The sequence below is a fragment of the Lactuca saligna genome, chromosome 1 (genome assembly GCF_052625555.1).
Source record: "Lactuca saligna cultivar CGN05327 chromosome 1, ASM5262555v1, whole genome shotgun sequence".
Classification (NCBI taxonomy): Eukaryota; Viridiplantae; Streptophyta; class Magnoliopsida; order Asterales; family Asteraceae; genus Lactuca; species Lactuca saligna.
The window spans coordinates 63,732,191-63,745,479 of record NC_136417.1 but is presented as its reverse complement, the minus strand read 5'-3'; the positions used below and the strand labels follow the sequence as shown (position 1 = coordinate 63,745,479).

General features: G+C 28.5%; 1 protein-coding gene across 1 annotated transcript; it reads left to right on the top strand.

Moving 5' to 3' along the window:
• The first annotated feature begins 265 nt into the window (after positions 1–265).
• On the top strand, positions 266–10,507 carry LOC145038174 (protein ECERIFERUM 26-like). The gene is made up of 2 exons (XM_078986700.1): positions 266–714; positions 9,376–10,507. The coding sequence occupies exons 1-2, from the start codon at positions 286–288 to the stop codon at positions 10,243–10,245; spliced, it is 1,299 nt and encodes a 432-aa protein (XP_078842826.1). The 5' UTR covers positions 266–285; the 3' UTR covers positions 10,246–10,507.
• The last annotated feature ends 2,782 nt before the right edge of the window (positions 10,508–13,289 follow it).

Sequence of the window (13,289 nt, the reverse complement as noted above, 5' to 3'; positions counted from 1 at the left end):
GTTTCATATGTATGTGATAGACTTTCTTTGACATATTAAAATATTCGATTTTTTTTTTGACAAATTCTATCATATTCTATTTTATATTTTAATTTTTAATAATATCTGTTCTTTCCAAAACAAAAACATTATGTGAAACAAGTTCTCCTTAAATACTTACTAGATATAGATAAGTAACACGTGTCCACTTGTCCAAACAATGACATATCTCTTCGCTATATATAAACACACTATAACCCCATCAAATTGAACATCTCCTCTCCAAAATTCAGTGACAAGGGAAACATGGTGTCATTGAAAGAGCAAAACCCCATTTACGATATCAAAATCTCTAGCGTCGTTCCTGGGATTATATCTGGGAACAATGAGTTTCAGGAGCTAACTCCCATGGACCTATCCATGAAGCTGCACTACCTTCGATTCGTCTACTATTTCACAGCTCCTGCGTTTGATGGCATGACAACTAGGAACATTAAGGAAACAATGTTCATTTGGTTAAGCTATGCCTATATCCCATGTGGTCGATTTAGAAGGACAAAATCAGGTCGTCCATTCATAAAATGCAATGACAGCGGGTTGCGAATCATCGAAGCCAGGTGTCATCTAAACCTCGATGAATGGCTCAAATCTAAAGATGATTCGAGAGACAAGCTTCTTGTTCCTAACAACGTTATTGGCCCCGATCTAGAGTTTTCTCCATTGGTTATGATACAGGTTTGCTAGCTAATCTTGCTTTTGGTTTTTGATATATAATGTTTTTTTATTTTGTTTTTGTTTCTACAAGAAAATAGTGTATATCTTTTTATTTATTTTTTTCAAGTTAAAGATTTTATAACGTCAAACTTTTTACTTATCTTTTTTCATGTTTAAACGAACAATTTTTTACAAGAAAAAGTTAAAAACATCCATAAGTTATAAAAAGCTATACAAAAAAATTTCTAAGTTTGTAAAAAAAAGTTACAGATTTGGATTATCTTGTTTTTTAAAAGCAGTTTAATATAAAAATAAAAAAAAATAAAAAAAAAATAAAAAAAAAAAACAGAATATTAAAAAGTTGTGATTAATTAATATAAAATCTGCATTAAATAATGTAACCGGAAAAAGTTACGATTACACCAAGTCAAATTTATTCCAACTAAAGAATAATGACTGTTTTAACAAAAAGTAGGAAACATAATAAAAAAAAATCCTATTAAAGAATTATTTGTAAAAATCTTTAAAAAAAATGAAAAAAATAAAATTTGAAAAATAAAAGATTTAATTAGAAAAATAATCTAAACAAAAATCTTTTTTAATAATAAGATATATTTCAATAAAAATAATCTAAATATGTAATTTAATAAACAAATAATAAAAAATAATAGTTAAAAAATGATTATATCTAAATAGTAATCTTTTTTAATAATAAGTTATATTTAAATAAAAATAATCTAAATAATTAATTTAATAAACGAATAATAAAAAATAATAATCAAAAGTTGATTAAAGTTTGGTAGGAAATTGTTTTTTTCTTTTGAAAAGTTGAGGTCTTTTTTGAAGAACCAATATATATATATATATATATATATATATATATATATATATATATATATATATATATATATATATATATATATAACCTTAAGGGTATATAAGTTTAAGTACCCAAACTCACAATAATACGTCGTTTTGTTTGATATATTTATTATAATGTTCTTCAACCTCAATCCTTAACTTGATTTACTTTAAAGATTTTCAAAATTTCATTATTATCTTACTCTTACATCACATCTTTTTGACGAACATCAATTAGGCTATATATATTATAGTTGAAAGTGAAAATTATGTAAGAGGAAAATAAATGTGAAATTTATAAAAATCTTTGAATAAAATCAAGTTAGAAGTTGAATTATAAGAACATTAGACAATTACAATGTATATATGTGATACAAAACGATGTAGTATGGTGAGTTTGGGTACCTAAGCTTATATACCCTTAAGGGTATATTCACTTTTCTCATATATATATATATATATATATATATATATATATATATATATATATATATATATATATATATATATATATATATATATAAGCTTAGGTTAGTTTCTACTAACTATTGTGTACCAGAATGTAATATAATCACATAAATTTCAGTATAAGGGCATTTTAGTCAATTGAGACAAAATTAAAAAAGGAAAAATCGAGATTTATGGGATAATTAATGATTTTGATTTTAAAATTTTGATTTTTTTTTTTTCAAATTCTTTCAATTTCAAACGTAATTGTAAACATAAACTGATTTTTTTGTATCAGAATGTTATTTTGTTCGAATGATATTTTGTAATTATGTCAGAATGGTATACAACTATGAACATAATATTATAAACACATATTATCAGGACCAATAATTTTTAATGAATACAACTTTTATATAAGACAAATTTTAATAGTTTAGAATAAGTAATTACATTCATTCTTAAAAGAACACAACTATAAACATAAACTACATTCATTCTTGAAATCTCTTGCAAATGTGTGTGTGTATATATATATATATATATATATATATATATATATATATATATATATATATATATATATATATATATATATATATATATATATATATATATATATATCGACATTCTTGAAAGAATCATCATTCACTTTCTTGTTTCGTTTCTAGATGTCATGTGTATGTTAAACCTCTAAGCCACTTCAAAAATATGTTAGCATTCTAGGAGATTTTTTATTTTGTGAGATTGACATTCTGTCAGAATTGTATTGCATGAGAATGATTTTATACAAGGAGTCTTTCCCATCAGGTCTTCAAGCCATTTCTATCACAAATTCGTTTTCAAATATTTTGTAGTAATACACTTGTAACAACTGCGCATTAAACATATATCTAATTAACTACAATTTTATCAGAATACAGCAATAATATTCTTACAAAGTAGACCATTCTTGCATAATGACTTTGAATATTCTCAAAGAATTTGAACTTAATAGCAGCTTACAGATTCTTTCATTCTTTCATTTTCCTGTCAAGAAGAAGTAGCCTCATCACATTTTCGTTTTCCCTTGTTCATTTCCTGTCAAAAATCATACCCAAAACCCACCAAAACTCCATTGATTTCAGTAAAAAGAAAGTAAACATAAGCAACAGGGAGGCTGCCAAAGCAGCCCCCATTCCACTTACCTATTGCCCACCTTGAACACCTCCTCCACCGTTGCCTGTCGCTACTATTTTTGCCCCTTCGTTTTCCCACCGCCAACAAAGAGAAAGAAACTCAAGATGGTTCACAGGAGATAAGCTGCTCCATTTACTTTGTCAAACACCAAAGCCCAAACAACCACTTAGGTATATTGATTCTGTCAAGAATCACAAAAATATGAAGGAAGAAGGTAGAGGAGCCACCCAAACGACTGCCATGGTCGATGACTGTCCTACTGCCTTCGTTCTTTCTACTTTGGCTCAGATGTCTTCCCTCTTCAATCAATTAAGAACCCAGGATAACCATCCTTTCTCCCATTCGATCGAGCAACGAAAACGCCCCATGTGAGCTGCTACTGCCGTCAGTTCCTCCCACCGAACCACCACTTTCCTACTCCCTGTTCGCAGTTGGCATCCATCATCGATCCACCCCTATTATTGCATTTCGTTCGTTTTCCCTTATATTGATTGAGTTCTTTTTCGGTTTCTTTTCTTCCAGTCGAACTCAATAAACAAAACACTAACCTGAAGTCGCTAATCTCCTCTGATTCGCACCTCACAGCTGGAGTAAAAGAGGAACAGATTTTGCATATCCCTTCTGAGGAAGACGAAGCGTAGAGCTGCTTGAGCGGCCTTGTTGCCTTCGTTCATCTTCTCCTTCTTGATCAGACGAGGATCGAAGTCCTTTTCCCCCAATTCACATCGTCGACAACGTCGATAAGAAAATGAGAGGATGCAGAAATAGAATATGTCCATATGAGAGGCTAGGGTTAAATAATTGGTTAAACATATTTTTATGGTAATTTCCATGAATTAAAAGATTTTATTTTAATTATCATGCTAAAGTTATATAATTACCTTTATTACAATTTTTAATTATTTAATTAATCCTAAATTTGTATTGGTGGTTATTATAGAAAAGGAAAATAGGACGAATGTTTATATCAACATTTTATATGGTTAGCGGGTGGTAGATTCATAAATAAAAACAATTTTTTTAAGGATTGTACTACTATAAATTTATTTATTTCCGAATGCAATTTTCATTATAAACCGATATATTTAGGTTTACAATCATCAGACTTTATAATGGACTGACAACGGATTTATGACGAATTTTCATTAAATTTATATTTGATTGGAAAATTTAAAGGGTAACTCATACTACTCATAGCTACATACTAAAGCCATCTATGTGGTTGACATGCATTTTTCAATAGAGAAATAAACAAATTTTGTCTATTATAGAATAAATTAAAAATAATAATCAGAAAAATTAAACAAAATAAAAAACAAAAAAACTATAATAATCACAGAAATCACATGTGGTACTTAGGGCTGCGAATGCGATTTAGCTTATCTTCCGTGATTTACTCACGTGACAACAAAATTAGCCCATACCTAGTTAAAATCTAAAAAGACAAAATTGCAAATTTGGTTGATGTGGTTTGTCTCTCAAACAATAGATTTTATTTAGTGTAACTTTGGTACGATTTGTTTTAATCTTTTTCAAAATGATGAGTTTGTCCTTTTATAAAGGTCTTTTTCTTAATCTCTTATATTTTCATAATTTTTATTTAAAATTAAGCAAATGCAGTCCAACTCCTAATAACCCTATCCCACCCAGATGTCTCTAGTAACACACATACATCATCTTTCTTTCTCACTCTCTATTCAATGTTGTCGGAGCACCACCATCGTCGGACTAACACCTCTCATTGGAGAAGACGACAACACCGTAGATATTTAACGTCCAACCGCATCTGCAAAATTTGCCGATGATGACATAGATCTGAACGACAAAGTTGGAGTCTGTGTGTCGATCTGAACTCCGTCGCCTGTGTAAATGTGTTTGTTGAACTCTACCGGAATAATATGAACAACCACCACCACCTACCAGAATGTCGATCTTAAAACCCTAGCTCCACCATAGATAACTGATGATAACACCACTCTTTTCGTTCGTATGATCAGTTGGTCCACCCTCCTTCGGATCTGCAAACCTTAGCTATAACGACATAGATCTACAAAAAATACATATGCAAACCTTTTCATCTAACCATCCTCCCTCTGTCTCTATTTCTTCGCAAATTCTAGCGTCGCCGCTCCTAACCTTACACCAACATAGTTTTTATAACCGTTTAAAAATGGGTAATAAAGTTTTAATTGTGTCCACATTAGGTCATTGTTTTTAATATTTTTATCATTTTATCTAACTCTTTTACAATTTATATTAGTATCTAATTAGATGGTTTCATTATTTCATCTTCTCATTTTAATCGCATATTCACCATAACTATAGTTTCAATTCAAATGTTACATAACAATTTTTTTTGTCATTTTTATAAAAGAAAAAATAATGATAATAATAATAATAATAATAATAATAATAATAATAATAATCAAACTCTTAGTGGTTAAAGTTATGTTTAGTGTGCCACAACTAGCTTATAAGCTAGTTTATTTTCCGATCTTTTTAAAGTTGTCATGTTTGGCAAACCAAAAAATAGCTTATAAGATAACGTTAAAAAAAAATAAATAAATAAATAAATAAATAAATAAAAAACTACTTAGAATAGCTTTTTAAAAGTTTTTTTAATTTTCAAATATACCCCTTAATTAAGCTACTTTTTAGTTTGTCAAACATGTTAACTTAAAAAAGATTAAAAAATAAACTAGCTTACAAGTTGTGGCGTATGAAACCTAACCTTAATCACTAAGACTTCAATTATTTATTTTTTTGTAAAAATAACAAAAAAAATTGTTATGTAACATTTCAATTGAAACCACGGTTGTGGTAAATGTACGATTAAAATGAGAAGATGAAATAATGAAACCATCTATCTAGATACTAATATAAATTGTAAAAGAGTTAGATGAAATAATAAAAATATTAAAAATAAGAACCTAAAGTGAACAAAATTAAAACCTTATTGGCCTTCTTTAAACGGTTATAAAAACAATTTTTGTGTAATATGTACAAAAAAGCCTTATGGGCCTAATGTGTACAAAATTAAAATCTTATTATCTTTTTTAAACGGTTATATACAATTGTATTGATGGAATATGTGCAAATAAAACCTTAAGGATTTAATATGAACAAAGTTAAAACCTTATTATTCACTTAGGCCATTAACCCTAGTAAACCACACCCATATAAGAATAAAGTCTTGATATTTTTGACCTCCTACAGTAACAAATTTTATTAAACAATTTTGAATTTTGGTTTTCTTTAAAATTGGCGCTACTTTTTTTTGCTAAAACAAACATAATTATGGTTGTAAATGAACGAAACGGATACGAACGGAACTTGTTCATATTCGTTTGTTTAAGTTAATCGAACAAATAAACGAACACGAACGGTTAAACGAACGAGTTTTTTTATTCATGTTCGTTCGTTTATGTTCGTAAACATGTTAAACTAACATAAACAAACGAACATAAACGAACAAAGATAAACAACTATATATATGAACATAAATGAATAATATAGTAATGTAATCAAACACAATTAAACATATGTAAAAATAAAAGGAAATTATATGAATGAAAATAAGCAAACGTAAACGAACAATATAAACGAACGTTCACGAACATAATTGAACGAACGAGCATATTGTTCATGTTCGTTCGTTTAACTAAATGAACGATAATTTGTGTTCATATTCGTTCATTTATTAAATAAACGAACATAAACGAACTTTCCGCCGAACGGTTCATGAACAATTCGTTGAATGTTTAGTTCGTTTACAGCCCTAAACATAACCATAAGAAGTTTATAATATAATGTTTTGAATGTATAGAAAGTGTTCGATTAAATATTTCTTTAACACACCATTGACATTTTAGTTTCCAAATACAAAAGTTGTAGACTTATAGTAGAATATTAGAATATTTTATATTTCTAACAAATCTATTGCAATATTCTAATATTCTAAAAATCAAATTAAAATATTTACAATGATATATTCTATTAGATTATTTCACGTATTTTTCAAAAAAAAAAAAAAAACGATAACTTGTTTTTTTTAGGTAATTAAAGTTCCGAAAATAATAATTAAAAAAAGAATTTTTGGGTTTTTTCTTTTATTTTGTATTTTAAAATTATTTTTTGATTTGGTCTCACGGTTTTACAAAATTAACATGGTCTCAAATGAACATATATATATATATATATATATATATATATATATATATATATATATATATATATATATATATATATATATATATATCACTGTTGTAAAAATCTCGATTAGGTCCCGATTAATCTCCGATTAATCCCTAGGCGCTACTCGACCGATTAGAAGGCACCTAGCGATTGATCCCTGCATACACAATGAGTGAAGCAATAAACTTGAAGAAAATCTAACACTATGAAGAAGTTATATCTCAATAGAAACTATTTAAGGTATGATTAGTCTTTTATTAATCATATTAAACTATTTTGTTGTGATATTTGCGGTATTTATGAACTTTTATATGATATTACTTATATTAAATTTTTTAAAATTCAACAAATTAACAATTAATGATCCCCGATTAATCCCGCCTAGTCGATTAATCCCTTAACCTCAGTCCACCGATTAGGTAACGTCAAGCGATTTTTACAACCTTGATATATATATATATATATATATATATATATATATATATATATATATATATATATATATATATATATATATATATATATATATATATGTTTAGTTCTATGAATAATAAAAAAAAAAAAACCTAAAAAAAAACTCTAAAAATCATAAAAATGCATAAAGAAATACTTAGAGATCACAAAAAAAAAAATTGAGGTTGTTTTTTATAAATAATCGCAGCTTTTTCTTAAAATTCGCTGAAAAGAAATCAACTTTTTTTTTTAAAAAAAAAATTTCAAAATTTTTTTAGTGAATTTATATAGAAAGCTGCGACTTTTTCAAAAAAAAGTTTTGTGATCTCAGAGTATATATATATATATATATATATATATATATATATATATATATATATATATATATATATATATATACACACACACGTACACAAAAGTTCAACAAAGAACCATTTTAAACCTTAGAACCAATAAACCATATTTTTTCAAGTTTTAGATCTTATTATTTATCAAAAAATAATTCTAAAAATATAGAAATTCACAACTTTTTATCTTTTTCCATTGATATCAAATTTGATTAAAAAAATATTCATTTTTTTGTCTGTTCTGATTCATATTGTGAATATGCACTATAAATCATTAATTTTATATGAATTTACTATATGAATTTGCACAAATTCATAGTATCAATCTGCACAAAATCACAGTGTGAATTTGCACAAATTTCATAGGGTGAATCTGTACAGATTCACACTGTGAATCTGAATAAATTCACAGTTTTTATATCAATGGATAGAGGATAAAAAGTTATGAATATCTATATTATTAGTTTTTTTTATCAAAATTTTGATCTAAAAGTTGTGAAAAAAAGATTGGTTCATCGGTTCTAAAGTTTAAAATGGTTACTTGTTGAACCTAACCCTATATATATATATATATATATATATATATATATATATATATATATATATATATATATATATATATATATATATATATATATATATATATATATATATATATATATATATATATGTCTGTGTGTGTGTATTGGGTTCAACAATGAACAATTTTAAACCTTAGAACCAATGAACCAATTTTTTCTCAACTTTTAAAGCAAGTTTTTCATAAAAATAAAATAAAATAAAATAAAATAATTAAAAAAAAAAAAAAAAAAAAAAAAAAAAAAAAAAAAAAACTAAAATTATAGATATCCATAAATTTTTATCCTTTATCCATTGATATAAATAAATTATCTGTTTAGATTTATACTGTAAATTTGTTCAGATTCACATTGTGAGTCTGTAATATTCACGTTGTGAAATCTGTGCAGATTCACACTGTGAATTTGTATAGATTCATACAATGAATTTATACAAATTTAATGAGTTATAGTAAAGATTCACAATGTGCACTATAACTCTTCTAAGGAGTCATAATTCTTCTATGGAGTAATACTTTATGTATATCCTCTTATTAACCATTTTTTGTTTTTTTGTTTTAATATCATATGATCATCTAAAAAAATTTAAATAACTAGCATTTAGCTTCTTTCTTTCTATACAGTTAACTAAGTTTAAATGTGGGGCCACATCAGTTGGGATGAGTTGGTCCCATGTACTTGGTGATGTTTTTTCCGCTGTGAAATTCATGAGATTATGGGCTGAAGCCATTGCACACCATTACCCTGCACAACCACTCACCATGGCTCAACAACAAACTCAAACATATAATATCCAAAGCCTAAACTCGACCAAAGATCTATTTTCTATAAAACAAATTGGCCCAGTTGGAGATCATTGGTCTACTTCAAGTAATACTAAAATGGAAACCTTTTCCTTTCATATTTCGATGTTCGAATTGATTCGATTGCAAGCGAAGATATGTCAAGAGAAATGTGGGCCACAAGTTCCTTTATTCGAATGTATTTGCGTTGTAATTTGGAATTGCTTGGGAAAAATTAGGCAAGGGTTAGGACCACAAACTGTGACTGTATGCAAAAGTGACTTCGAAAACAGAACCAAAGGAATTATTACAAATAAAAGTCAAACAGTTGGTGTTGTCAAAACGGATATTCCAATAGATGAATGTAACCTTATGCAACTAGGGTTGCTTATGATGAATCATGTAGTCGATGAGCGGATGAAAATTGAAGAAGTAATGAAGATGGATGATAAGCTTCCCGATTTTCTCATTTATGGAGCGAATTTGACTTTTGTTGATCTAAGTGACGTCCCGTTTTATGAATTTGAAGTGAGAGGACAAAAACCCCTTTATGTAAACTGTTTTATTGATAATATTGATGATGAAGGTGTTGTTTTGGTCCTTCCAACACCAAAAGGATGCTCCGATGGAAGGATAGTGAGCATAACCTTGCCGGAGAATAAGGTGGTCGAGCTTAAAATGGTACTTAAGGACGATTGGCAAATTGAATAAACATCTAATGGTAGATGTATTTTCATGAATTGGGTTTTTAATATTTATTTATCTTGTACCACATATGCAAAATTTATCTTTTTTAATAAGTAAATCTTTTAGTATGTGATATCATCCGTTGTCCGATAAAATATTTTGAGTGCATAAAGAAAGTTACAAAACAATATTATTGATGCAAGTAATCACAAGTACTTTTAACTTGTCATTTCTATCTATTTTAATGATTGACAAGTGTGTTTTGTTATCAAACAAAATATGTTGTAACAAGTAAGCAAATATTTTAATAAATGAAGTAGAAAGAATCAGTATTTCCAACAATTAGTGGGCGTGAATAGTGTTAAATAGTTTATTCTTTTTGTTGTTCATACACCTTTGTATAGTATAGACTATAGAGGGCCTTATATATATATATATATATATATATATATATATATATATATATATATATATATATATATATATATATATATATATATAACCCTAATTAACGGGCTTTCATATTAATCAACATGGAATAAAGCTTAGAAACCGGTCGCACAAACTATGCATCATAAATGATTTTTTTCCCGGTGTTGCCTCTTGTCGTTGCTCTCATCCGCTACCGATCTTAGCCATTGTGTCATTGTCTACCCCTGTCAATGATCGTCTACTTCTCCCTTCGATCATAGTAGCCCTACCATGTTGTGGTGATCACTTCCCTATACTTAGTTCAAGGTCCAAGCATTGCTGCCTATTTCTATGTTATCCTCTTGTTCATTGAGTTAAGCTTTTGGTACATTTAATTATGTCTACCTACAGTTAAGCTTTATGTTTATTATTTTCTATCTTTGTTAAATTTATTGTTTCGATTTCATCCGATCTCCATATCCACATTTCCATTATCGAGCTACACCACCTCTCTATGGCAAGTCAACTCGTGTTTGCACTTACAAATGTCTACAACCATTTTAGCTTCAAATTATCAGTTGTTGGGTCTAAATACAAGTCGTGGAAAGGTATTTTCTTAGATATGTAAAAAGGGGCTAAGGTGAATAGTCACATTAATGGAACATCCCTCCCTCGAGGTGATAATGATGAGGATTGGGATGTCATTAACTCCCAGATCAAGTCATGGTTTATACTACTTGTGATGCTAATCATTTGCAGATTATCTCTAGTGACAATTGTGCAGCTAAAGACATTTGGGGAAAACTAGTTGAATTCTTCCTCAACAATAAGATGTCCCAGATGCTCTAACTTCAACATCAATTTCGCAACACCAAAAAAGGTCTTCCTCTATCACCAAATTTTGTCACACAATAATGAACTTGGTTGAAGCACTCGTAGACTATGATTCCAACATTGATGAAATTCAGCTAGTAATACAGATTCTTTGCCAACTCCCGCCATCTTATCATAGCATTATTCACGTAATTAATAATACTGAACCCTTCCCCCTCGTTGCTTGGGGTCAAGAACATGCTCCTACTTCATGATTTTCGTGAAAAAACAATTGATCCAAATGGTGATTCCATTTTACATCTTCCGCTTCTGTGTATGCATTCGCACCGACCAATGAAAAATCAAAAAATAAGTTTAATAGGGGTAAAAATAATGGACGTTTAGCTTCTAGGGCTAATTCTAATGTTTCCACTAGGTGTAATTCTTTTTTCAGGTACACAAGAAGTGCAAGGTCAAAATCAAGCTTATTTTGGTACTCAAACACATACCAGAGCTCATTCCTTTCAACAGTCGAACCTTCTTGGAGCTCCCCTAGCAACCCTCGGTTCGGCCCTACTATGACAACCCCTATTGTCGCTCAACAATAACCTTCTACTGCCTTTTGTGATAGTGGAACTCACTTTGGTGCTGCATCTTATGGTCTTCATCAGTTGCTACCAAATGGCCCTCTTGGCTTCTCTCAATAGCCCCCACAACAACATTTTTCCAAACAACAACCACAACTTCACTCGAGCCGATTTTCATATATATATATATATATATATATATATATATATATATATATATATATATATATATATAGGATATAGATCCGGTAAGAAATTTTTTTTGGTGGGAAGATAAGAAGTTTTTTTTTCTACATATTTTTTTGACGAACAAAATAAATGAATCACTAGATGATTCATTTGTAAAATGATTCACAAGAAAAAATTCCCAAAAAAACATCTTTATGATTCATTTTTAAGTAAATTAAGAAAAAATTCATTTTTATGATAATTTTAGTGAATAACAACAAAAACATTGTATAACTGAATCATCAAGATGTTTTTTTGAGAATTTTTTCTTGTGAATCATCTTACAAATGAATCATCTAATGATTCATTTTGTTTGTTCGCGAAAAAAAATATGTAGAAAAAAAACTTCTTACCTTCCTACCAAAAAATTTCTTCTTATTTGATCTTGATTCTATATATATATATATATATATATATATATATATATATATATATATATATATATATATATATATATATATATATATATATATATATATATATATATATATAGTAAACATCCAAAATTTTGAGGACAAAAAATTTGTTTTAAAATTAAGTAAATCATAATTTATATTACCAAAACATTGTCACTATTTCATCATTCATAAAATCATAAATCATGTCTCAAAAATAATATCATCAGGAACAATGAAAATCATAGTACAATCCCAGAAAATCCGATGCGGAAACCATGTGTGTGATGCGCTGCTACGCCGCCGGCTCTTTCCCATTGGACGAAGAGGTACCTGAAACAAAAACTAAAATTGTAAGCACAAAGCTTAGTGAGTTCCCCCATCATACCACACACCACATAACACCATCGGTATCTTTCAACCGGTAACTGCCATCGGTATCTTTCAACTGGTAACCATCATCGGTATCTTTGAACCGGTACAAACCATTGGTATCTTTCAACCGGTAACTGGGGACTATTTCACCCCCTATCACTAGCATACTATAACGAGATATAATCAAACAGTCAGGCATAACTGGGTAGGGACAACTAATCCCTTCTACACACATAGCATATCATACATGCATATCTCA